The 26,761-nt window shown below is 59.9% G+C and overlaps 2 protein-coding genes across 3 annotated transcripts in view; one reads left to right on the plus strand and one right to left on the minus strand.

Moving 5' to 3' along the window:
* Positions 1 to 26,761, minus strand: part of SLC5A10 (solute carrier family 5 member 10) — a 58,895-nt gene that overhangs the window by 17,376 nt on the left and 14,758 nt on the right. For both annotated transcript variants that reach the window (XM_059147184.1, XM_059147185.1), the window contains one exon: positions 23,586 to 23,721. In XM_059147184.1, the coding sequence (XP_059003167.1) occupies positions 23,586 to 23,721 (136 nt within the window). The remainder of the gene's footprint in view (positions 1 to 23,585; positions 23,722 to 26,761) is intronic.
* The window catches only part of FAM83G (family with sequence similarity 83 member G), a 31,057-nt gene that overhangs the window by 1,341 nt on the left and 2,955 nt on the right, over positions 1 to 26,761 (plus strand). The window contains exons 3-5 of the mRNA XM_059147183.1: positions 12,967 to 13,134; positions 20,865 to 20,989; positions 21,755 to 23,000. Of these exons, the coding sequence (XP_059003166.1) occupies positions 12,967 to 13,134; positions 20,865 to 20,989; positions 21,755 to 23,000 (1,539 nt within the window). The remainder of the gene's footprint in view (positions 1 to 12,966; positions 13,135 to 20,864; positions 20,990 to 21,754; positions 23,001 to 26,761) is intronic.

Below are 26,761 nucleotides of genomic sequence, written 5' to 3' on the forward strand. Positions count from 1 at the left end.
GCTGCCTCTTCCCCTGGCCTCCTGGGGCTCCTCAGTGTCTTTGCGCAGGATTAGGGTACTTGGGTCCTCTGGCAGGTGACCATGGGTGCCCCATCTCAAGGGACCTTTGTGCTTTGCTGGGGGGGGGTGTGTTATGATTTGCCCCAGAGCCGGCAAGCAGCTTCGCCAGAAGAAAGTGTTGTGATGGGGTGGGGTGGGGAGGAAACTCGGGGTTTTCTCTTACTTACTGTCCCTCGAGATGGCTCTGATTCACACCTGGGAAGCAGGACGCTCCCACGCACACCATGAGACACTGGTGTGGCTTTTCTTGGGTGGTGGACAGAGTCAGGAGTGGTGCAGGAGGCACGGAGACCAAACACGAGCTTGGGTCCCTTTGAGGCTGGCGTGGAGGTCCCAGTTCAAATGAGTCCATTTCCCAGCTGTGCTGGGCAACGGAGAGTGACTTCCTCGCCCTCTCTGAGCTTCTTTGTGAGCTTTGGGAGGACGGAATCTTCCCAGGCTGGGATGGTGAAGGGACCTCCAGCGTTGCTTCTTCCCTTGCCGCGAGGGGCAGTATCCCTGGTTTGGGTAGTCATTCTCAGCCGACCTGAGGCCAGGCCTGAGCTCAGTAGAGGGTGGTGAGTGGTTAGCAATATCTGTGCCAGTGCAGGTGTTTCTAGCAGACTGTAACCCTTCGCCAGGCCCCAAGCGGGGCAGCGGATCGTACGAGCCCAGAATGCTGGTTTTGGCGAGCATCCTGGCTGACAGAGCCTGGGGAGACTCATAGGCAGAGAAACCAGAAGTGGGTCAGAAGCTGACAAGGTGGCCATGGGTTAGGTTTCTAGAAAGGTGCAGTGCCTGTTCCTCGCGGACAGGCACTCTGACCCTGGCAGAATCGGAGAGCCTGTGTCTCGAAGCCTGGCCTGCATCCTATTCCCAGGCAGCTTTGGGGTTCAGGTTTCTGATACATAAAGTGGAGGGGAGCCTGGGGCTGCGTCTTTGGCTGTTGAGGAGATGGAATCGGGTGACCAGAGTGAGGAAGAGTTTCAGGAAGAGGAGGGAAAGTGGGAGGAGGAAGGGGCCTTCATGGCTCTTGGGCAGCTATCCTACCCCACACCTGCCAGGGGGTAGGCAGGTGCGACTGATGTCATGTCTGATGAAATTGTGCAACCCAGTCCTTTGGGAGGGTCTGTTGGGGTCCCTTGACCCCTTTTTTAAAAATGGGGAACTAAGACCCGGGGGCTGGGCTTTGACCTGCTGTGCCAGGGTTCCCTCTCCTCCCCACCAGGAGTAGGAAGGAGACCGACACCAGATCCCTGCTTGGCTTGGGAAAGGCCAGCACATCTAATCTTCCCCAGACAGGAAGACTGATGGCCTGGCCCAGCGATGGGACCAAATAGGGGGACCTGGGGCCAGGCTGGGCACGAGGCATCCTCCCCACATGTCTGCAGCCTGGTCTGAGACCCAGCCATGCCATGCAGTCCCCTGGGCCTCTTGTAACTTCATTTGCTCCCCATGAAAGCCCCACCAGGTTGTTGGTGTTGCCTGTCCAAGGTGACATGGCTGGGGAGAGGTCCATCTCGGGTTGGAACCCTGGTCGGTGTGGTACCTCAGTCAGCGCAGCTGCCTGACCCTTCTGAGAAAAGCGGCTTACTTCTGAGCCTGCCCCCTTGGATGGCAGGGAGCCTCTCAGACCCAGCAGGAGGGTCTAGGGTCTTCCATTTGAGAGCACAGAGAGAACAGGGACTTGTTCGAACCCCACGGCGCCATGGTGAGCCATGCCTCTGCTTCCCATCCTTTATACTTGCTTGGCACATCCATCCAGGGACCCGTGGCCAGCATAGTGTATGCGCGTGGGTGGGCAGTAATGACAACAGCTACTGGTTTTTGTGTGCGAGGCACTTGGTAATTTCAGATAGTGGGATCTGCCCATTTTCCAGATGTAGAAACTGAGGCACCACTGGTTCATCTCTGCTGATGTCACCTAGCAAGTTATTGGGTGGAGGGGTGGGGACCAGGCCTGTTGTCATCCTTAGACTCTAAGATGGGTCCCCTGCCCATCCTGGCCTGGACAGAACACAGAGACAGGCAGGGCAGGGAGGGGCAGCCCAGACACACTGCCATCAAGCCTCCCATCTGCCCTGCGCCTGCTGCTTCCCAGGCTCCGGCATGGGGCCGTGCTGCTGACGGATGCTGACGGCCCATGCTGACAAGGTGCTTTCCTGGCCTGCCCGCCCGCTGGCACTGGGAGCTCTCCCTGCTTTATCTCTCCCCGTGAATCACATCTTTCCCTTCACCCTGCATCCTCTTCTGCACCCCACCAGCAGTAGTGCGGGGAGAACACTCCCCAATCCCCAGGCCTGGGATGGGGAGCCTGCTGTTCGGTTGCCTGGCACGAACACTGACCCCCTGCCAACTGGGCACCTGGGCTGGGGCTGCTGGTGCTGACTCAGGGCAGCCCAACCCGCCACCTCCTCCTCCCCCTGGCCTGTCAGCACGGCAGGCAGACCCTGGGGCCGGGAAGTGACGCAGCACACACTCAGCCCGCCCCAGCGCGGCCGCCAGGGAGCGGCTGTGTTCCCATCAAGGCTGCTGAATTCCCCCCTTTGCCAAAACATGAGAACGAAACTAGTGGGGCCCAGCACCGGGAGCCCAGGATCCCAGCTCTGCCTCCACCGCTGGGAGACCTAGAACAAGCCCCAGCTGTTTTCAGAGCCCCAATCATCTCGTCTGTAAAATGGGTACAGGCATTGACGATTGGTAAGGGTCCCTTCAGCTCTGACACACTTTTGCCCTGCGATTCTGGACTCTTCTGGGGGAGGAGACCAGTGGGTTCCGGGTCTAACCGTACTGGCTGTATGGTGCTGAGCAGGGAGCTTGTGCTCTGGGACCCGTCTTCCAGCACCACAGGGCTCTGAGATGTTAACCACCCCACCACCACCCAGGACCCATGATCTACCTGGGGAAAAACCTCCTTCAGGGTTGCAGCTGCATACCAGAGGCCGGGCCTGTAACGTCATGCCTAGGAGGGATAAGCCCCAGCCTCGCTCCCCTGCCTCCGAGAGAGAGAGGGATGAGGCTGGGCTGGGTCCCAGAGGGGGCTGGGGAGGGAGTGCCCCCAACCCCATCCACGACCTCGGGGAAAGGCTCCTAGCTGGACCCCTGCGCCAACCCCAGACAGTCCGGGGAAGGTCCCAGAGCTGGGGGTGAATCGTGGACAGGTGAGGACACTGAGGGAGCATGAGGGCGAGTGAGTGAGCACGACTGACTAGAACCCACTTCTCAGGTCTGCCAGGCCCGGGCTTGGGAACAGAGAGAGCCAGAGAGGTCCAGTGTCTTGCCTCAGGCAGGAGGAGACTGGAAGCAGGTAACCCCACAGTGTTTTCGGTCAGCCCCTGCCTTCACACACTGACATCCTGGCTCACGGCTCAGCTCCCAGAGAATAAAAGCAGCTTAATGAGGCGCTCGTTAAATGCCAGCTGTATGCCAGGTGCTGAGCGGGCACTTTACCTGTGCTGAGGAGGTGTTGCCTCCTTGGGGCGGATGAGGGACCCGAGGCTTAGTGGAGCCCAGAGAGGGCAGGCGCCTTAGAGGAGCCGGGCCCAGAACCTCGGTCTGGGCCCAGAACAAGGCCCAGAACCTTGTCCCCCGACGGGAGCGGCATCTTGGCTGTCCTCTCTGGGCCCTGCCCCCAGTGGGAGTGTTGGCGCCTTGCTGCTGCCCCCAGCTTGACTCAGGACAGTAAAAGCCCTTTCATGAGGCTCCTTGTCCCCATGAGGCTCCTTGTCCCCATGAGGCTCCCAGCCACCTGGCTCTCCCGGGGGGGGTGCTGGTAGAAGTATGAGCACATCAGGACTGGGGAGAACAGGCCACCCAAAGCTGAGACCCCTGCAGGTCCCCCAGGAGCAGGAGGGAGGGCTCTCATTTCCCCTGAGCTCGCTGGCACTGAGGCTGTCCCCTAGAGGCCGCGGGAATGCCCGTTGAGCTGTTTCCAAGGCGTATGCGGCGCTTGCTGGAACCCAGGTGAGCAGCAGCAGGGCCAGGCTCCTGCCGCAGAGCTGGGGAGGGGCTCGTGCCTGCTCCCACAGTTCCCAGCCCAGGCCCAGGGCCCTCGCCTGCCAGGTGGGGAACCATCTGATAACATAATCCCAGGTGTCAGCTCCATCCTCTCCAAGGCTTCCTACCCAATGGCGTTTGCATCCTAATTGAGACTTTGAGAAGAGCCAGAAGCAGCTCTGCCAGGAAGGAGGGCCCGTAGCTCGGGCCGGGCGCACGCTGCCTGCCTCTGGCACCTGGTGCTGGGACAGGCAGCCTCCCTGCTGCCGTCACGGTCCTCCCTCCCGCGACCTTGTTGTCATATTCATGTCCCAGATGAGGATACTGAGGTTAGGGCACTGAGAGTGGGGGCAGAGCCTGCTGGCCTTCACCTGAGGGTCTGGTCTGGCGGGTCTGCATGGCACTCCTGGTCTCCCGGTTTCGCCAAACATCCTGAGGCCAAGGGACCTCCCCCCAGGCCAGCAGAGAGGGGCCGGTCCTCTCACAGTCCCCTGGTTTTCCTGTGCGGCGCTGCCACCCCCTTTGCTGCATGGCCTTGGGCCTCAGTTTCTTCATCTACAAAACGGGGATTGGACACTTGTCTTGGAACAGTAACAGTGGTGAGCGCTCACGAGCTCCTGAGCTATCCGAGGACACTGAGTGCAGGTCAGGGCCTCACCTCCGCTCCAGGACTCTGCCCTCTGTCCTGCCAGGCTCTGGCCTGCCTCCTTCGTGGCTTCTGAGGGCTCTCCAGGTGTCCTCCCAGGCTAAATGCAGTGCAGGGCAGTGGGAGGAGGGACTTGCAGACCACACAGACCCATGGCCAAGTCTCTGTTCCACTTAGTTAGCCGTGCTGTCCCAGGATGGTCACTTCGCCCCTCTGGCCCTCTGTTCCTGCCTCCTCGTTGCTACGGTGATGCCAACAGCCACATCAGAGTGGTGGAGAGAGTGCGGTGTTTCATCAGTGCGAGTTCTCTTCTCTCTTCCTTCGTCTTCCCCTCTCTCCTGACAGTCACTTTGGGAATAGTCTGGGTTGCAAAGTAGTGAGCTCCCCGTCCTGGAGGAGTTCAAGCAGGGGCTTGCCCGCACATAGTAGAGACCAGTGGGCAACAGGTGGCCCAGGGACCTCGGGTTTTCTCTGGCTTGCAGTGGGACCTTGGGCAAGTCCTTTCTAGGCCAGTCCTGGGGGGTTGGGAAGCTCAGTGACACCACAGCGTCTGTCACTCCCAGACCCTGGGAAACCTGAGGTTTTACAGGCTTTCTAATTAGTCTGAGATTTTTTGATTTGAAAATCCTCAGCTGGTGCCATTCACGGATGCCCATGCGGGGGTCTGGTTGGCCAGACGTTAGGCCTGCAGGCCTGGAAGTTCACAGGACTCGGAGGCCCCTTGGGGGCCGGTGGGAAGGGGACGGGGCCTGTGCTCTCCCGCTCATCCACAGACACAGCCCGGGTCACCACCCAGCCCGGGTCACCACTCAGCCCTCCCCCACCCTCTGCTGGGCCTCTTTCCCCTGCAGCATTCCTGAGCCTTGGTCAGGAGGCCGATGTGTATCTGGGGAAGGCTGGAGACGCAGGGCAGGGCCCACGCTGCTGGACTGGGCTGGGTCCCCGGACAGAGGTCTCTGGGCGTGACCAGTATGTGCCTCTTGACCCCATCCTGCTGTAGCCGTTTGGCGCTCAGGAGGCCTGAGCCTCCTTTAATTGGCCTTAATGAGGCTTCTGTTTTAATAGTGCAGAGGGTGGGGAAGGCGCCAGGTTGATGCCTGTCAGAGGGGCGAGACTCGGATTATCCATCGCAAGCCCCCATGCGACTGAGAAGAGAAGCTGAGGCCATGCCCTGGGCCACCCCGGGAAGGAGTGGCAGAGCCAGGAGGCCCTGGGGCATTTACCTTTGGGCAGAGCTGATGGTCAGGAGTTTGTTTCAGGAGCCAGGGTGGGCTTTGCAGGGCGGCGGGTGGAGTCAGCTAGAACATACACAGGATCCCCTGCCAGGGGAAGAGCTCTAAGCAGGAGGCCTCTGCCACCAGCTGACCATGACCATGTGGCTCTGGGACAGGGACTTCCTCTCTGGACAGTGGTAGTGGTCACTGCTGCCTCTGCTTAGTCCTTAGAAATGGGACATCTGAGAGTGCCAGAAAGCTGGCCTGGTTTTCCTGCTTGGGTCAGCAGGTGTTACTGACCTACACAGACTCTGTCCTTGGGAGGCAGGACCACCAGGCTGTTCCCTCGGGGACAGGCCTTTGGGACCCAGAGGATGGGCAGACTGGTTTGGAGAGTGCCAGAAGTGAGGAGGAATGCCCCCCCCTCACCACCACGCTGGGGCCAGGGGCTCCCAGGAATCCTTCCCAGTGCTTGGAGAACCTTCTAGGCCTTTCAGTCTCCTTAATTCTCCTTAAACCATTAGGTCTGAAAAAGTCCTTATTTCGTTTTTGGTTTGGGAAGCTATTTTCCATGGGTAGAGAATTCTAGGGTAATTGTTTTTGCCTTTAGTGCCTTAAAGATGTTTGTTGCTCCCCTATTCTCCGGTTTGTGATTATTCTGCGAAGAAGTCTGCTTATCTCCACCCTTGTTATATAATGATCTTTCTCCCTCTGGCTGCTTTTCAGATTTTCTCTTTCTCACTTGGGCATTAAATGATGGGATTTTGATGTGCTTCAATGAGGTTTTCTTCCTGTCTCTTCTGCTTGCAACTCACTGAGCTTCCCCGACTGTGGATGGATAATTTTCTTCAAATGTGGAAAAATTACGGGCATTACTTTTTCAAACATTCTTCTGTCTTCTCCACACCTTCATACCTTTTAAGACTCACAATTTTTTGTATCCTAGACCCTCTCAGCGGGCCCCGCCCCCATGCACTGATGCTCTGAGCCGATCCTGGTTTGTCATTCCCTTTCCATGGGTCATTTGGGATCATTTCTACTGATGTGTCTTCAAGTTCACTCATCTTTTCTTCTATGGTGTCTAATTTAGTATTCATCCCATCCAGTGTATTTTTCACCTAAATTGTTACTAGTTTCACATCTTGAGGTTCACTTTGGTGTTTTTAGGCTTTATTAGTGGGACCAGAGCTGATTTATTAGCCCAGGGTAAGAGCTGGACCATGAACCACATGCTGGCTTGCAAAGCCTCAAGTATTTCCCATGTGGCCTTTACAGAAGAAGTTTGTTGGGCTCTGCTCTAGGGCTTATTTGCCCACTACTCAGTTAAAACCCTCCTGAGGACTCTTTGCACAGGCCCTGAGTTCTAGGGAGCTCTGCACTCTAGCTGTGGGGAATGTAAATGACTCCTGCGTCCTGCATGAACACCGGTGACCATTTCAGCTGCCTCTTTCCAGCAGTCTGGTCCCAGCGTGGGTGGTCTCCTTCATGCATGTGATGCTCAGTCACCAGCTGAAGGGTAAGGGGACACCCTGTATGGGGGTCTGGTGTTCACTCTCTACAGCCCTCTCTCTCCTCCAGTATTCCATCCAGAACATTCTGGCGACCATGCCCTGAGCACACTCTGCTTCCTTGATTCAGGGAGACTGCTAGACTCCATCAGGGCCCCCTCCCCGATGCTGCAGCTCAGGCGGTAGCTGAGGCAATCTCAGGCTGATCTTATTGTTCCCCTTCTCTCCAGGAGCACTGTGCTTGCTGCAGTCCTGTTGTCTAGGGTTTCATAGATTTGGCCTGGTTTTTGTGGGTTTTTTGTTTTGTTTTGTTTGCTGGTTAAGGCCAAAAGATTAGTGTAGGTTCTGTTATTCTGTGGTGGCCGGAAGTGGAAGTCGAATCCAGGATGCTGATGACCATCTTTTGAAACCTTAGAACAGCCCACAGTGTTCTCTGTGTCGTCTCTGTGAGTGACCAGGTGGTGCCAGCCTTCTAGCCGGCACAGAAGAGTGGAGATGGTGAGCGATGATTCCTGGCTGGTGCGCCCCAGAGGGTGCCGTAGGTCAGGTGGGCCAGGACTCCAGTCTGTTCGAGGAGGAGGTGCTGAACACGGGCTCTGGGGCCCCGAGTGGCCTCTGTGCCTGCCTTAATGCACTCTGCCCGCCAACAGCTGTGCAGGTGGGCCTCGTTACTGCCCCCTGGGGAGACGGAGGCTCTTGCCTGAGGTCCCCTGTCTTCCCCTGTCTGCTGCCTGTGTCGCCACCATCTAGGAGCCCATCAGGGCCTTAGCGTGACAGCTCCAGAGCTCTGGCACTTTGCAGATGGTGACATGAGAGCCACGGAGGGCCAGGGCCTTGTGTGCTCGTGCTCTGTTTGTGTGGCTGCTTCTGGGCTCCAGGGTGGGCGGGGCATGTCTGTGTCCCCTTTTCTGTTCTGGAGCACTTGGAAGGGAGAGACCAGGACTGCCCCTCTCTGAGCCTCTTCCACACAACTGCATGGCCGGGGAGGGCAGGGCAGATGTTGGAGAGGGAGCTACAGGCGGGAACCTGCTGGACCCTGAACCGGCTCTCAGAGTCCAGACCCTTAGGAGATGGTGTGCCACTCAGTTGGTTGCTGTGGCCTTGCCAGAAACACAGACATGGTGCGTGCCCCAATGGCAGGAGCTGCTGGGAGTGTGGCTCTAGGCCCGGTGTTTCAAGGGCCAGCTAGTGGGGTTAGGGCCCCCTGGGGAAGAGGAGATGGCGCCGAGGCTGAGCCCCTGGGCAGTGGTCTTCTAGCTGTGTGTGGAACCCCTGGGGCATCTCGCCCCTGACCTTCCTCCCCCAGCACTTCCACACAACTGCCCTACCCCCAGGCCCGTGAGCACAGTTCTGCCCCAAAAGTGGATTCTGTGGTCACAGGAAGTCCATGGAACAGCGCCGGGGCGGGGGTGCCGGGAGCTGCGGGCCGGGTGTCTGCCTGCAATGGCAGGTGGAGGTCCCATGCCAATGGGACAGAGGGAGGCGGAGTGGTGGTCAGCCCAGCAAGATGTTCCAGCTGGCTCAGACAAGCCATCAGGGCACCTGGGCAGGGCCGGGCCCAGGGAGTCGGGGATTCCCTCAGCAGGTCTAACCTCAGGCCTCACATCCCCCTTCCCCGTTTTACAGATGACGACACAAACCCAGAGAGAGACATGACTCATGTAGAGCTGGACCCTGGCTTGGAGCCCTGAGCTCCAACTCTGGGCCCGTGCTGTCCTTGCCCAGGGGCTCAGACTCCTGTGGCGGCCCCAGGGGGGACTGGGGGACACCAGCACCCCCCACCCATACCGCCGGCCCCAGCAGGAGGTATCACGAGGCTTCCGGCTGTGTGTGTTGGGGACTGCAGCCATGGGTGGGGGCTGCTGCTCCTTTGTGGCTCAGACGCTGCCCCCCTTGTTCACGTCCCCCCAGTAACCACCTGGACAATGGAAGTGCCCGTGGTGGGGGCATGGGAGGCTGTGCCCGAGATCGGATTGGGGAGGGCGTGGTAAAAGGGGCTGTGGGGAACCCTTGGAGGAACACATCTTGGGAGCTTGCATATACGGGTTATTTGGGTCTAAAGCGTGTTCAAGCCCCGTGCCTATACTGATCCCTGCCACGTTCCCCTCTGCTCCAGCCTCACCCACTGCGTGGCTGGCCCCCCTCTGGGGCACGGCTGTCCTCCTGCTCCCCCTGGGTATCATGCAGACCCCAGTGTGCTGCCCTTTGGGGCTGAAAACGGGGATGGTTGTCATGGGTATCTGGTCCCTTCTGGTTCTGTGCCTTTCTTCAAAAAAGGACTTTCTGATCCGTGAGATACAGGGACCCCTGGAGACCTTCCTTGCCTTGGGAGCTGGTCTGTGTCTTCTGGGTATTCTGTGTTGTGGGGCTATTGTTGCCCTGTCGGCTCCCCAGCGACACCAGGACTGGGATGTGGGATGTGCGCATGCCTGCCGGGGGACCCCCTGGCATCTGGGCACTTGCTCCCGCTGCTTATGTGGACACACCAGTTCCTGTGGTCCTGAGGCACAGGGTTCAAAGCAGGGACCCAGGCCACCTATGCAGTCACTTTTCCAGTGCAGTCACTTAACATACGGCAGCACAAGGGTGGTCTCCAGGTTCCAGCCTCCCCTCCAGTGTCTTCGTGGCTTTGGCCCTGGCCTTGCCTGGGACCCTTCTGGCGTCTGTGTGAGCTGAGCTGCAGTAGGGGACAGCTGCTGTGCCCCTCGACGCCGGGCCAGCAGCTTTGGGCTCCAGCCATGATGCGTGGATTGGAGGACCATAGCAGTGAGCGAGGCTGACACCCGCATTTTGCAGATATTGAAACTGAGGGCTGGAGAGGGGCCACGGCTTGTCCTGGGCTTCCCTCGTTCCTGTGACCCAGACCACTGGGTCACATTCTTAGTGGACAGCAGCTCCCTGAGGCTTGCCTTAGACCAGGCCGCATGCTGGCTCCGAATGGGGGCTCTCCCCTGGATGAAGTCACAGCTTTGTGTGCCAGCTGGGACACCTAAACAGATAATTAGGCAAGGGAGTGAACCACTCCGTGCCTCAGTTTCCTCATCTGTAAAATGGGAACAGTGACTACTGCCACACCGCCTGTTTGAGGACTGAATGTTACACCATCCCGCAGCGCAAAACCCGGGTTCTAGCCTCGAGTGTCTGGCTCCAGCTCTCCCAGGTCCAGAATGGGGAACAGTATGTGGGACCGGGGGGCCTCCTTGGGGAGCAACAGGCCCCTTCCCCCAGCATCATCCCAGTGCTTCAGGAATGCCAAGCACCTCTCCCCGCTCCTGGCATCAGCTGGCACCTGTTACAGGCCCTCTTCTGACTGCATCTTGGCACGGAAACCAGTGTCTCAGGAGAGCCAGCACTCAGCCCTGGGACCCCATGGGAGGGACCCACCATGGGGGGACAGGCCCCAACAGATTCAGGCCCACTGCATCCAGTACCCTACCTGCCGGAGGGTGATGTGGGGAAGGATACACGAGGAGTGGGTCCTGCTGGGGCATGTCCCCCAGCCCAGGCCCAGGGCAAGTCCTCATCTGCCATAGCAGATGGGGTCTGGAAGCAGGCCTGACCAATCTGGTCGGGGATAGCAGTGACAAGGGAGCAAGGGTTGATGTGTTGTCTGCCTCCAAGGAGACATGTGTCAGCTGCGCCCTTCCCAGGGTGGCACAAGATGCTCTTTGCCTCCAGGAGTGCCTTATCCAGGGGGTTCCCAGGGCTGACTCTGGGGCTGTGGAGTCCTAGGCGAGAAAGTTCCTGCTACCATCCCGTCCACCTTAAGGTCTCTCATGCTCAACTGGTGAAGTCCAAAGCTGTCCTGAGCCCACCCAGCTGTCCTTGTGTCTCATCTGCCCCTCAACCATCTCCTTGCCAAGCAGTCTCTGGCCTTTCCATAAATATGTCCTGGGATGGGGAGCTCACTCCCTGTCAAGACCCTTGCCTCACTTTGGGTCAGAAGGCGCCTCCTGTACTGACCCCAACGTCTGTCTCTGTTAGTTTCCCCCTGCTTGTCCTAGCCCCTGCCTAGACTGTACCCGCGCCCTCTGCCCCACCGGAAACAGCCCTTCAGAGACCCAAAGCCAGCGAGCAGATGTTCCCCAGAGAATGGAGTGAATCCTGGGCCTCAGCCATGACAGAGCCCAGCTTCTCCTGCAGCTCCCTGCCCCTATTGGATCACAGAGAAAGCTGGGCCTGGAGAAGCTAGGTGTCTTCTCTGGGTCACACAGATCGTGTCTGGGACAGGGCAGGGCAGGGAGGAGCCCACACGGGCCTGCAAGGGCTAGCTGGGTGAGCTCACCCGAGCGTGTGGACTCATCCCTGGCAGGCCCCAGGCTGCTTGTCCCTCACCCTGCACCTACAGATCAGTGTAAGGGAGCCTGTCAGGCCACCCTCACGGTGGGGGTGAACTTGGCTCCCTAGTAGGCCTACATAGGTTCTAGACTGACCACTCCCAGCTCATTATAAGGCCGAGTCCCTGGCCTCTTAAGTCTTTTCTAGAAGGTTCTCGGGCCCTGGACAGGGCAGTGGTGCTGGTCTCGAATGGCTAGAGGGGTCGGATATATGTGTTGGTTGTCGGCCTCAGGCCCCAGTCCCCTGTGCTCCCCTTGGCTGCCCAGTAGCACGGGGAGGGAGGGATGAGAAGGAGGACCAGAGATGGTCACCAAGCTCCAGCTGTCCCAAGCATCTGCTGACTACCCCTCAAGCCAGATGAGCTCATCCCAACCACCCTGTTCTTCCCCTTTGCCTGTCACTGCCTACGTGGGGCTAGGGCCTGGGCCAGATGCACTCTGACCTCTGGGGCCCCACCCTGAGCCAGGGCCTGGAGGCTGGAGGTCGGCTGTTACAGGGACAGATGTTGTCACATAATAAAGTGCACGTGCTGGTTTTGGGCTCTGTTCAGACAGACAGGAGAGGCGGTAGTGGAAAGCCTGCCCAAGCCCACGCCAGCCCGGGGACGCGCAGGTGACCTCAAGAATGCCTGTGCCAGCTGCTATCTTCCTGGCTGTTGACACATATGGTCTACCTCAGCATCCCAGGGTGGGAGGTGGCAGGTGATGGTGTGGGCTGCTCTGGATCAGGAATGCAGGCCAGGAAGGGACCAGAACGGGGTGCCCCCGTGCTGAGCCCTGATCTCTGATCCCGATGAGGAGGGCCGGCTGCCCTGGGGGCTGGCCCCAGCACGTCCCCAACCTCAGGATGCAGACGCTGCCTGGCTCCCAGGCATTCTCTCCTCCCTCACAGGCCTCACTGACCAGGATACAGGGCTTTGTTTTCTGTTGTTTTGTATTCCGGATATACAAGACATGCTTCTCCAGTCCCGCGGCTCCAGAAAGTCCAGTCTGGGCTACAGATTGAGAATCTTGTACCCTAAGCATTGAACCCTATAACTTTGGGACCAGAGAGGCCCCCAGCCCATCGCTGCCAGTCCCAGTGCTGAGGCTGGGGGGTGGGGGAGGGGCAGGGCTAGCAGGGGTGCCCAGAGAGGTGGGTAGGGGTGGGAGGGCTGTGTGTCCTGCCAAGGCACCTGTCCCCGCTGCTGCACTGCCCAACAGCCCTGGTCTCTTCCCACTCGCAGGTGATAGCTGTGGTCATGGACATGTTCACCGACGTGGACATCTTCAAGGACCTGCTGGATGCCGGCTTCAAGAGGAAGGTGGCCGTGTATATCATTGTGGACGAGAGTAACGTCAAGTACTTCCTGCACATGTGTGAGCGGGCCCGCATGCACCCAGGGCACCTCAAGGTGAGCTGGCCGGTTCAGAATGACCGAGCGGTCACTTAGTGGGTCAGCAAACACTTGCAGCACCTCCCTCCTAGGGATGGAGCCCCATGCCGGGCAGAGATTGCAGGCATCCTGGAGCCTCCTGCCACATGGTCACCTGACCTCTGTCTGGCTGCCCAGGGGGACAGGACGCTCTCTACCTCCTCCGACAGTCAGAGATAAGATAAACGGTAGGTAAGGCCCGGAGCTGGTGCCAGGTGCTGTATCACGTGTGATCTCTGAGCAGCCCAGGCCACGTTGATTACCTGTCTTTGCTTGCATGCCTCCAGTGACAGGGTGCTCACCACCCAGGCTTCCACAGCTCACATCTGATCTGGAGGGCTCTGACTCTGATTCTTGGGCTTAAACCAGAATCTGTGTCTGTATGGTGTCCATCCCCCAGTTTTAGGATCTGACTCCAATAGAAGTTTCCTTGGGCTGAGGTCAGGGAAGGCTTCCTTGATGGCTGCAGAGTTCACATAAATTGGAGGAGGAAGAGCGGCATAGAAAGGGCTTCCTAGGGAAGGACAGCATGGAGCAGAGGTGGAGGGATCAGCATGAACCCAGGTTCTTAGTACTGCTTTGCTGTGTGTCCTTGGGTTCATCACCTCCTGTCTCTGGGCTCCGGGATCACAATGGTCCTGAAGAGGGCCAGATGGGCCACTGTGCCTGGGCTCTTCCACTCTGACACCCTGCATTCGATCCCGTGTTTGGGGGCAGGAGGACCCTTCCCTCCACTGAGCTATCGCTTGACACCTACTATATGCACCATGGTCCCGAGGAAGAGTAAGGATGAGTGTGCATGACAACAGCGAATGCTTTCACAGAATTTCACATGGGTCGGTCCCATCCTAGGCACCTGACACGGTTGATTAATTGACTCCGCATGACAACCCAGTGGGATAGGGCAGTTGTTCCCATTTTACGGATGAGGAAGTTGAGGCACTTGTGCTAGTGTCACTCGCGGCCAGTAAGTTAAGCACAAGGGGATTGGGGGCCAGCACTAGAGCTCCCTGGCTGAGTCCCAGTTTTTGACGGGTCACGTTTCCTTGGGCTTCCGGCCTGTGATCTGAACACGATCCCCAGAGAAGGGGGGACGCCAGACTAGTTAACAAGAGGCTGGGTTCCTGTGCCTGTAATTTGTCGGTGTTCGTCAGGTATGCCCACCCATCCCAGCCGAGCCCTTTCAAGTGGGTATGAGCTCTCTGGGCGGCGAGTCTGTGGCTGTTGGGACATTTTTATGTGGTCTCCCTGGTGGGTTGACCCCAAGCGCCACGCTCACCCAGCATGCTGCTTACCGTGTAATTAGCACTGAGAATCAACTCCTGGGGCAGACAGCTCACGCTGGAGAGGTCCAGCGTATAGAAAAGGCGTCTTTTGAAAGGCGACTTGCAGAAGCCTCTGCCCTGTGGGCAGCAGATCAGAGAACCTCTGGGCCCATCCCCTGCACCCTTGCCACGAGCCCAGTGGATGGTTTACACACTTGTGTGGCTCCGCCCCCGCACGTTTGCCTGGGGTGGGATGAAGGAAGACGCAGGGAATGGGCTGATCCATGCCGAGCAGGATCTGAACCCGGGACTGGCCTCGCTCCTGTCCTGTGTGTCTTCTCTGTAGGGAAGTCTCAAGTATAAGTCTGCTCAGAGCGCTCGGAGTTCCAGGAAGTGAGAGGCAGGCAGGACTGGGCTGAGAATGCGGTCCCAGGGCTGCTCAGCTTGCTCCTGGGAGGTTGGCTCCTGCCCTCACTGCCCGCCCACCACCCTGCCTCTGCTCCCCCATGTGATCGGGGGTGGGGGGAACTCATAATCTGTTGCAGCCCCACAGCTTCATAGGGGCCTGAAATGCCCAAGCTGGGCCTCGAGGGCCACCCAGACTAGGCTCCCCGTGGGGCAAATGCGGAAACTGAGGCTGCAGGGAGGTTGTGACTTGCCCAGAGGCATTCTGCCAAGTCAGCGGCTGAACCTGACCACCAGTAATGAGAAGTTGGCACAGACCAGGAGGGAGAGAGACTCGGTGCCTGACCCCCTCCCCCCAGCTGAGGCCACACCTGCCATTGGGGCAGCCCCAGAACTGCCCATGGGGGCTCGCCGTGCAGACCCACTGTGAGACTCAGGCACGTGGCTCCCCCTGTCTGAGCCTCTAGTGCCTCGTGGCCATGATGATGCCTCATAGGCTTGTTTGAGGATGAAATTAGAGGAGACAGTGGTTATAAAAGCACTCCATGTGCTAAGGGGAGTTACGCAGCTGCTGGCAATAACAAGAAGTTATAAATCCCAGGCCCGGGGCAGGGAGGGTGCGGTGTGCGGCCTCCCCCTGCACTTTAGCTTGAAATGAGGCCAGAGCCTGAAGCATGGGCAGGGCAGTTCAAACCAGGGGTCCCTGCTCTGGGGAACAGAGCACGGTCCAGACCGTCTACAGGGACGGTCTGCAGTGACGTGCATACCCCAGAGCCAGATGTCACCACAGAGGGGGCAGGCCCTTCATGGGAAGGAACGGATGACCCTGACCCCCTCATTTTTGCTGTTGAGCCCGCCCCCTCCACAGCCTGGGCAGGTGGCCAGGGGCTCCTGTGCACCCGGCCCTGGCCAGGTGTCACCTTGTCGAGGGCCTGCCTGCTCAGCCTACCTCCCTGCCCGCAGGCCAGCTGGGTCTGGACCTGTCTCAGAAGCACTTCCTTTGCCAGTAATCCCTGGGCCCGCCCTCAGCCACTGGCCACCCCTGCCCAGCTCTGCAGTGACCTGCCCTCAGCTCCTATGGGCCCGGGATCGGTTGTGCCTGTTGGGGTCATCCTTGTGACCATGGGAGTGTTGGGCACTGGTCTGGGCAGAGCCGGGAGGCAGGACTGAGCCCTGGCTCTGCCACCTGCACCGTGACCCTGGACAAAGATACGGAATCTTTTTCAGTCTCAATTTCCTTGTCTGAAAAATGGGAGTCTCCCCCATTTATTTGGCAGGGCTTCTCTGAAGAGCAAAGGAAGCCATGTGGGGGCAGGGCGCTCAGTCATGAGCTCTCCCTGCCCTGTCCTGGAGCTCTTCTCGTGAGATCCCAGCTCTGGTCTAAGAGCCAAGGGGCTTCCCTCCCCCTTCCAGCTGTGTTCGGACTGGGGGCCACCCCCACCCCAGCCTCGTGCCTCCTGAGCTCTGAGCTCCCACAGCATATTCTGCAAACAGCTGCGGCATTGTTTGGGCTAAGCCCACTCGTGCTTTCTAGCGGAGTTGGAAGGCTAAGCACTAGCACCTTCCCAGGTGTGAGGGTCCCAGTCATCCCCAAGCCCTCCAGCCTGCTGGCTCGGCTGGCCCCTAACTCCTTTAGGCAGGGAGTGTGGGAATGAGCATCTCATATTAGAAACAGAGAACAGGGCCGAAAAAGAGGACCCAGCCCTCTGGTTCCCACAGGGCACAGCGCCTCAACAGGTGACCCAGTCACATTTGGGGTGAGACTGAGGGCTAATGGATGCCCCAGAGGCAGGGGGAGCTAGGCAGGCTGGGCTGGGCCTCAAGCCTCGTAGCTGAGACAGGACCAGAGCAGCGAGATGCCTGGCTGATTGGAAAAGGTAGTCGGCTTTGTGCCGCCAGACTGGAAAAACCAGCACCCACCCTGATGAGGACGCAGGGATTCAGTCTGTGGCTCAAGTTCCACGCCAGCCAGGACAGCCTCGGCCCCATTCTGGCACCTGGGGTTTCCCCCCACTGCTGTCCTGCTGTCTCTGATCCTGGCCTGTCTCTTTAATGGGCTCGGGGGGTGAGGCAGTAGTTCCCAACCACGCAGGGTTTGCCTGGCTTGGCCTATTTGTCAATGTTGGGGGGCTTTTGTAGTGGTTGTGACTGGGAGGGGACTATTGGCATCGGATGGGTAGAAGCCAGGGCCGCCATTAAATGTGCCATGTGCAGTGCACAGCCCCTGCATCTGGATATCACCTGGCCCAGAATGTCAGCAGCGCCAGGCCCTATCGACCCGGCCTGTGGGAGGGGCCAGGAGCCCCTCTGAGTCAAGGTCCTGGAGCTGGGCTGGCTCAGCGCTGCCCCATCCCCTCATCCCAGCTTTGTGATGGCCCCGGGAGGCCAGGGTGAGCGTGGCTATCGGACCCCCGTGACAGAGTGAAACAGACCCTTTAGAGGAGAGTAGCGGCTGGCTGGCTGCCCAGTACATGAGGACATGGGCTTTCTGTCCCCTGCAGTTGGCACAGCAGGCTAATCTCACTGTCACCAGCCAGGCCTGGTCAGGGTGCATCTCTGGGCTCCTCCTTGGGCAATGCCAGCAGGCCCCCGCAGAGGCCATCATGGGACAACTGGGGGCTGGACCCCACCAACCGGAGACCATGGGCTGGTCACACCCCTCGCTGAGCTCCCTTCCCACCATCACAAACTGGCTGCCAGTCCTGGCCTCCCCGGGCTGACCCACGACATTCTAGGTATGTTCTGGTCCTCCATGTTGGTCCCCTCTTGCCCCCACGAGCAGAAGGGGTCACGTCCCTGCCGCACTAAACGTGCTGTCACACTCTCACGGATGGAAAGCGTCCGTCGAGTGCCAGGCACCTTGCTGGCTCACACCCACCACCCCTGTATTTCCTCAGGCTTTCATAGTAGCCCCAAAGCAGAAGGCTGGGGAGCTCCCTTCACAGGTAAGCAAACTGAGGCCTAGGGAGGCCCAGCTGGGACTGGAGCCATGCTTGGCCAGAGCCCGAGTGACCCACCTGCTCCGGCAGGGGACTGGGCTTGTCCCCTTGGCCTGCCACCGGCCCACATGGGGCCCCAGGCAGCTTGGTATGGGGTCAGGCTGCATCTTTGTGAGCATAGGAGGCCCAGTGGGGGGTGCGGGCAGGGCACCTGCAGGTCTGCCACATATATGCTTGGGGCCACAGCTGCTCTTGGAGCAGACGGAGCGCTGCCTAGTCCTCCCCTGAGGTTGTCTCAGGGACCAATCGCTGCCCCCTTCCATGTCCGAGGAAGCTGAGAATCCTGAGTGTCCAAGGCCTTGCCCAGGCACCCTACCTGAGCCCGTCTGGGTGTCCTCCACCCTGCCTGCGACGTGCTCTGGTGGGGGTGCCCCGGGGCTCAGAGACAATGCGGCTTTGTGGAATCCTCTACCTTGTGCACCCAAGCCCTGAGACGTTACCTCATCCGGGCCAGGCCCCATGGGGCGGGCCCCCCCACCCCAGGAACAAACAGGGGAGCTGCCATGATGGGAAGGGGGTGCTGCCAGGGGGCTGCCGCAATCCCCCACCCGCTGCTGTTGGCCGCAGGGTTAGATGGGCCTTAGAGCCTGAGGCCATCTGTGCAGTGTGGGAAAGTGAGGCCCAGAGAGGGCCAGGACCCTGCTTAGAGTCACACAGCACATCCGGCGGAGCCAAGGCTGCCTCTCACTTGGAGTTAAGTCACTCTGAGAAGTAGGTGGTGACCTTCTGAGCCCTTCATGGGGACAGGCTTTGGGGTGGGTGGGGGAAGACACTGCTGAGAGGGGGACTGAGGCTGGTATCTGTTCTTCCAGGCCAAGGAGTCGCCTGTGGCCCCAGCAGGCAGAGCTCTGGGCTGGGAGACCACAGAAGCCACAGAGCTGGGCTGTGGTCGGGCACAAGTGGCAGGGCAAGGCCTCACACCGCCTCCAGGATCTTTGTTCCAGCTTCTGGTCCCCAAGCATGCTCTGTGTTGGGTACAAAGTCACGAGCTCTAATTGTCCTGGGTCATGGCCAGCTTCCTGCTGAGCTGGCTATGTACAGACACGCAGACTGGGGGGCAGGGGAGCCAGCCCTGGGAGGAGAGGCTTATCTGCCTACGGGGCTGGGCCCAACAACAAAGGTGGGCATCTATGCCATATGGTTGCCATCTGGGGACTGCCCTGGGACTGTCCTGGGAATGCCCAGCAGAGAGGGGTCTGGTTCCCGTCACAGAAGGAGCAGACGCAGGAGCACCCTTGGGCTGGGGGTCTGACGGAAGGACAGATTCCAGCTCTCTTAGACCCATTCCTTTCACCCCGTCACCCCTGCCTTGACAGGCCGTGTATCCCCTGCCCAACCGAAGCCCTCTCCTCCCCCCTCTCCCCTGCCCCTGGCCCTGTTCACTTCGTGCACCCTCCCACTGGATGCCGGGACTGGGTTTGGAGGGGCAGTTCCAACCCTGTCACTCCCTGCTCTGAATCTTTAGTGGCTCCCCACTGCCCTCAGGGCAGAGCTGGCCCCGGAGCGGTGGGGGGGGGGGGGTTAGGGTCTTTCATCGGCATGTGGCTGAGCTCGCTGTGCAGGCTCCATCGCCCAGCCTCCTCCCGCAAAGTCCTCGCAGGTTAGATGCTGCTCCCGTTGCCCAGTCTTTGTGTTCCCACGTTTGGAATGCTGCACCCTCTACCCACCTGATCCACTCATCCCTGACTTCCGGATGTCAGCCTCCCAGGAACCTGCCCCAGCACCACCCCCCCAACCCAGAGCTGGGGTTCTGACTCCTCTGCCTCCACCCCCACCTCCCGTGTGGGAGCTCGTCACTTTCCCCTTGGTCTGTAGCTGGGGGCCTGGGCAGTGGTCGGGGAGTGAGTGAAGTCGGCACAGATCCCTCTGGAGGGAGTGACTCCCATCTCAGACTGGCAGACAGACGTGTCAGAATGCTGCCAAGGAGTTGTTGCCCTGGACAGGGGTCAGATTCCGTGGGGCTTACGTTAAACCTGAAACTCCCAGCCTGACCTGTCCAGGGGCACCTCTACAGGCCCCCCCACTCCAGGAGCCGGGGTTTCCAACACCCTGCTGGGGCCACACTCGTGCCACTGAGCCCAAGGGTCTTTCCTATCCTGAAGCTTTACTTTGGGGTCCCCTCCACTCCTGGGTCTCAGCCAAGGCTCTCTGCCCTTCCTGGCGCCTCCCGTGCACCCCCCATACCCTCCCCTCCCCTCCCCTCCCCCCACACCCATCCCTCTCTCAGAGGAAGAACCTCCTGCTGGGGGAAGGGCAGCCAGCAGTCGGAGCCCCACAGCGCCCCATAGACGGCACATCAGGGAGGGAGGAAGGGCCCTTCCTTGGCCAGAGTCCAGAGAAAGGCAGGAGCAACCTGGCTCAGACACAGGCAGTAGTGTCTGCTCGTGACACCAAGGAAACCCCGTGTCCTCCCTCTGGGTCTTAGTTCCCAGGGGCTTTCCAGCTTGCCCTGTGGGTTCGGCCATTTACTGATCGGCTGCTGGGAGGCAGGCCATGAGCTGGCCCATGAGGAGGTAGGAGAGTCTGCTTCGAGCCCCGTCCTCAGTGAGCGGGGCTCAGCAGGGACACTGAGACAGCCGAGTGGGGAAGACAGGGAGAGAGACCTGGCCAGTCACTCTCCTGGGAAAGGCCACAGGTTTGCCTGACAGCAATACGCCCATCCCTGAAGGCAATCCTCCCTCCTCCCCAGCTGCACAGCCCCCATGTTACTTTTCTTAACTGCGTCTGCACACCCCTCCTGCTCAAGACCCTGCAACAGCCTCCCACCCCTGCAGCAGCTTGTCCCATGCTGGCCTGGCCCCGCAGATTCTCATCCTGCCCACGTCTGCGCTGTGGACACCCTTCAGGCCACGCCCAGACCATCCTATGCCAGGCCCCTTTTCACTAGCCCCACCCTCCTTTCTGTCTTCCCATCACTTCCTGCCTTGGACCCCCGACCTTGTGGTCCTCACATACACCCACCCCCCTGCACAAAGTCTGCCCCCCACCAGCATGGTCAGTGCCATGGTCATGTAATTCTGTCTCCTGTCCCCCAACACAGAATCTCAGGGTGCGGAGCAGCGGGGGAACAGAGTTCTTCACACGGTCAGCCACCAAGTTCAAGGGTGCCCTGGCCCAGAAGTTCATGTTCGTGGATGGAGACCGGGCCATCTGTGGCTCCTACAGGTGACTCTCCAGCTTTCTGGGGCCTGGGGACAGAGGTGGCTCCTGTTCCCAGCTGGTTTCTGCCCTTAATCCTGCCTTATGACACCCTGGTTATTCCGGTTCATGGGTCCCCAAACTGCTGAGGTGTGAGCGGGGCTGGGGCATGCCCGCACGCCGCCCACCTGTCTCCGGAAGCAGGCAGGGGAGGACTCCTGTCCTCAAGTCTGTTGTGCCAGCCAGAGCTGTTACCCGCCTGGAGGTGGGTGTGGGCCGAACACACAGGGAGGTCCCTTGGAGAGCCACCTTAGGATGGGCCAGGACAAGGATGGCCGTGGCGCAGCTCTGCAAACCCTGCCGTGCAGGGGACAGTGGGGGGTGGGTCCCCAGCCACGTCATCCATGCAGCCAAGCCCCCGAGGATAGCATCTGCCCCACCCCCACCCCCAGGTGCTGGACCACGCCCGGGCTGTACTGTGCATCCCGTGAGCGGGGGCACTCTAATACCCCAAGGAGTGCCCCACTGTGCTGTCTTACACAGGTGGGAGCAGCCTGGTGCACGTGACCTGTCCCAGACTCAGGTCTGGGCCCGAGGCCTGTGCTCACTTCTCGGTTCCATCCAGGCCCCCGTGGCCAGTCTGAGGAGCGTCGGCCTCTGGGTGCACGAGGGCTTGCTCAGACGCCCACTGCGGGGGCTGGGTAGGACTCCCTAGACTGGGGACCCACGGCTGGAGGGAGGAGGCCGGCCCCCCAGTGCTTGACTCGGCTGCCTTGTCTCCCTGTACTGCAGCTTCACGTGGTCGGCCGCAAGGACGGACCGGAACGTGATCTCCGTGCTGTCGGGACAGGTGGTGGAGATGTTTGACCGGCAGTTCCAGGAGCTGTACCTCATGTCCCATGGTGTCAGCCTCAAGGGCATCACCATGGAGAAGGAGCCCGAGCCTGAGCCCATCGTGCTGCCCTCCGTGGTGCCACTGGTGCCCTCGGGCACTGTAGCCAAGAAGCTCGTCAACCCCAAGTACGCACTGGTCAAGGCCAAGAGCGCCGATGAGATCGCCAAGACCTCCTCAGAGAAGGAGGAGGTCAAGAAGCCCCCAGGGCTGCGGGGTGCCACCCTGGCAGAACGGCCTGGAGACGTCCTAGAGGCGCCCCCGCCCGTCCACCCCGGCCTGCTCAACCTGGAGCGGGCCAACATGTTCGAGTACCTGCCCACATGGGTGGAGCCGGACCCCGAGCCCGGCAGCGACATTCTGGGCTACATTAATATCATCGACCCCAACATCTGGAACCCCCAGCCCAGCCAGATGAACCGCATCAAGATCCGAGACACCTCCCAAGCCGGCACCCAGCTGTGGAGGCAAAGCCAGGATTGCAACCCTGCCCCCGGGCCCAGTGCCCCCCAGGACGGGGGCCCAGCAGAGAACGGTCTTCCCCAGGAGGACCCCAAGCCACAGCCCCCCGTGCCCAAGCCCCGGACAGTCCCTGTGGCAGAGGTGATTGCCCAGGACAGTGGCAGTGTTGACTGGGCCCTGGGGACCCCAGAAGAGGAGACTCCCCAGAATGGGACAGACGGCACACCACCCAGGACCCCGGGTCCTGGCCACGCCCCACTGCTGCGGCAGCTGTCTGTGACCCAGGACGACCCTGACAGCCAGGGAGCAGTGATCCCCAATGGACTAGATGGGGAGGACGAGGAAGATGACGACGACTACGTGACCCTAAGTGACCAGGACAGCCTCTCGGGCAGCTCTGGCCATGGCCCTGGCCCCCGGCGGCCCTCCGTGGCCTCCTCTTCTGTGTCAGATGAGTATTTTGAGGTGAGGGGGCGCTCGGCCCCTCTCCAGAGGCGCCACTCAGAGCAGGTAGCCAATGGGCCGGCCCAGCCCCCCCGCCGGCAGCTGAGTGCCCCCCATGTGACCCACGGGACCTTTGGTGGACCCCTGGGTGGCTCGCTGTGGGCCCCAGGTCAGGAGAGAGAAGAGGCGGGTACTCCAAGGAGGACACAGGCCCCGCATTCCACGGAGAAGGAGACACAGGTGAGTCAGGGTTCCTGCCCAGGAGGGATCCCTCCCCCAGGTCTGAGCAGCCGGAGTGGTCGTCTGCCGGGGTACCAGGTCCCCAGATCAGATGGCTTTGCCTGCTACAGTGGGGAAACTGATGAATGGGGTGGGTGGGGGTAGGTAGCAACAACCCAGGACTACACATGTGGCTGGTTTTTCCGACATTGGGGACCCAGAGCCCCCGTGCCCCATCAAGACAACCAAAGCCAGCTACTGGGAGCCAGAAGGTGCTTAAAGTACCCAGAGATTTCAGACACGAATTATAGGGAGTTGACTCTTCCCAGCCATGTGGGTGGTCCACTCCCTTACTTGGTGACAGCACAGAGACGTCCTTTACACCCCCAAGGTCACACAGCAGTAAGCGGTTCCTGTCTAAAGCTCATGTCAAGCCGCTTCCATGTCCGTCCCTTTGGTGATGGCCCCAGGGACTGCTCCCCTCCGCTCTCCCCTAGGCCAAGAAACCGCTCACATTCGTCCATTGCCTCCCCTCCTGGTGACCTCCAGGACCCAGAAGCGCGGGCCCCATGCAGCCCTGGCCCAGCGCCCCCGTGCCTGTCCTACCTGGGAACAGCGCGCGGCTGATCATGCCTGGCATGACCATCAGGCCCATGGGCAGCATCTTGAGGTAGCTTGCCAGGATGGAGCCGGCCTTGGCATGGTTCAGGTCCCGGGCGGACAGCGACCGCTGCACGATGACCTGGGGGCACGAGGAGGGGGTGAGTCCAGCTCCCCTCAGGGGAGCCTGGCGGGGGGGCTTTCCTCTTGCTGTGTCTGAGGGAGCGGGTGGAAATAGGATGCTGTCCCTCTAGCCCTAGAGCTTCTGAGACAGCTGAGCCTGACCCCCGATGGCATTCCCACCAGAAGCAAGCCCGTCCTGTTCCCGGGACTCCTGCTTAGTCTCCTCACTCATCTATCAAGTGGGGAAGGGTTGAATCCCACTTGGCCAGCCACAGTGGCAGCTGTCAGGGCTGGAGGACACCCTGGGTGGGATGGTATCTGGGGAACGCCTCCCCACAACCCCATCTCCCACGCCCTCACGAGAGCGGTCACAGTCTTGCACGTGCCGGGAGCAGATACTGACAATGACAGTTTGACACCACTGGCCCAGGAGCTGGAGCTTCGAACCCTGGGCTTCGGGGAAGCCTGTGGTCAGGCAGTGGAGGGATGCTAGACGCCGCCTCAGTGCGGCTCCTCAGGGAGCCCTAGACATAGCCTAACTGGGCCTCAGTTTCCAGATCTGCAGAACGGGAGGAGAGACAGGTCATCAGAACCCCTGGCAGCTGAGATCCCTCCTAGCTCTGACATGATTTTCTTTTGTATTTTTTTTTTAAGTGTAACTTTAAACCGCTTCACAGAGCTAGAATTCACATATAGCTCACCACATACATGGTACAATTCAGTGATTTTTAGTATGTTCACAGGGTTGGACAGTCTGCAGCTTGTAAGTATGTATGTTTTGCAGCTGAAGTCACCACCCGCAGTTCAGAAATAAGGGTCTGTGGTTTTGAACTTATTTTCCAAACATGCTGGCTGAATGCAGAGCTGCCTGCATTTCCCTCTAAGACACAGTTCTTGGTAGGACAGTCATTATGGGGCGCTGGAGTGGTGACCCCGAGTGTGTCAGGCTGACTTCTCCAACAGCTGCCTCTGACTTGGGTCAAGTTCTTATCTCACTTTGGGCCTCAGTTTCCCTGTCTGGACAAGGAGGGGGTTAGATGCAGCTCTCTGTAGACTCTTCCCCTCTGATGTCTTATGGCTGCACTCCTCGTGGGAGAAGGCATTTCCCTAAAACCCCCGCACATCAAATCCCATCATTTTGTTCTGTGCTCATGGTGGCCAGCCCTGGGAGGCAGGGAGAGCAGCTGCCATAACCCCACTCTGCAGCTGGAAAAGCTGAGGCTCACCACTCCGGCGGAGTGAGCATTGAGCAGCAAGACCAGGAGGACCTTTCCTGGGGGGTCAGCGGGCTACTGCCTCCCCAGTACGTCTCAGCACAGGCTCGGCCCAAAGCCAGCTCTCACTCCCCCCCGCTTGGCCACTGAAGTCCCCGAGCCCCTGGGACTTCATTTGTAGGATGGGACACCACCGCTGACCCACAGGGCTGCTGAGTGATGGACGAGCCTGTGCCTGGCTGCTCACGGGTTCCTTGAGTTCAGACTTCCTTGGGGGGCAACTTCAAGGTCAGCCGCAGCACAGGGGAGCATTGGGACCCTGGCACCGCTCTCTGGGAAGGTCTTAAGCTGGCTTGGTTGTTGACAAAGGGTGCTCAAACAGGGCTACCGAGGTCAGGGAGGAGTGCGGCTGAGCTCGCTGCCCATGGGGCCTTTTGCCTCCTGGGCCTGGGTTTGCTTGTTCCTGAGTTTGAGAGCGTCAGCTACACACTGTGGACGAACAAGGAGGTAGCAAAAAGTCTAAAGCCAGTGACAAGCCCTGGGGTCCCAGCACACAGAACCACCTCCTGGTGCCGACCAGACTGGGCGTCTCGGAGGGCTATCCTGGCCCGGTGGTGGGATGGCGTCCTGCAAAGCCCTTGCTTGCTGCTGAGGGTCATGGCAGAGTAGGACCAGACACACGAGGTCTGGGGAAAAGGTACCTATGTTGTGAGGGTTCTGGGCCAAGGCCTGGCCATCCCCCAAGCAGACCCAGCCCGAGTGGGAGGATGACAGGGAAGTAAGGCCAGGCCGTGAGGCCCCAGTGTCAGTGGTACTCGGGACCGCCTTGGGGTCAGTAGCGTACTGCCTCAGCCCCCTGGTGTGACCTTGTTATCCAGGCATTAAGACTCATCCAGCGCTGACCATGAGGCCAGGCAGGGGAAGGCAAAATCTGACTGAGGTCGTGCCCAGAAATGGCAGTGTCCGGCCAGGCCCGTGCTGAGTGGGGAGATGACAGGTGTCCTGGGGAAAGGAGCACAGGCAGGCCCTCCGCTCTCCTGAGATGCTGGGCAAACACCTGCTGTCAGGTCAGTGTGTGTGCCGGTGGCCCACATGTGAGACGGGAATATGTTACACCTGGGGAAACTGAGGCCCAGCCTCCCAAGGTTCCTGACGCTTCCTGTCCTGGATTACTTCCCGCTGACACAGCCCAGAGACGGTCCTTTATCGACCTCTCCCTCAGAGAGGGAGAGCCAGGGCTGAGCCCGCTTGAATACTCCCCATGCTGGGGCGGGAGCCATGGCCACGGGAGCCATGGCCACAGGGGAGGTCACTCTACTGTGGGTCCAGATCCAGGTCTGCCATCTGGGCCTCGGGGTTGTGGCCTGGGGATGGGGTTGGCCAGGCCTCCCTTGCAGGGAAGCCTCCCCTCACTCATCCGTAGTAGCCGGCTGGCCTCAGTCCCATGGCGGGGCCCTTGGGACTCCAGGTCTAGAAGCGAGATGGTTGTCTCTTGTTCCACAAGAATTTCGCCACCAGGGGCTGCCTGGAACTGCCCAAGGGCCCTTGGTGTGTTCACAGCCCAGAGAGAGCAAGAGTCAGACTCAAGAAGACCCAGCCCCCCGCGCTCAACAGAACTTTCCTGGCCGGGATTGAGGTGCTCCTTCCAACAAACCCATCCAGCCCCCTTTGTGGATGGAGGAAGCTGGGCCAGGCACAGCAGGAACTTGCCTTATTGTAACCACAAAAGGTGGGAATATTCCCATAGGATATGGGGAAACTAAAGCACAAAGTGGTGAAACAGATTTGTCTCAGGCCACAGTGGGTGAGTGGCAAGGCCAGGAGGCAAACCCAGGTGTGCTGTCT

This window comes from Mustela lutreola, chromosome 15 (genome assembly GCF_030435805.1).
Source record: "Mustela lutreola isolate mMusLut2 chromosome 15, mMusLut2.pri, whole genome shotgun sequence".
NCBI lineage: Eukaryota > Metazoa > Chordata > Mammalia > Carnivora > Mustelidae > Mustela > Mustela lutreola.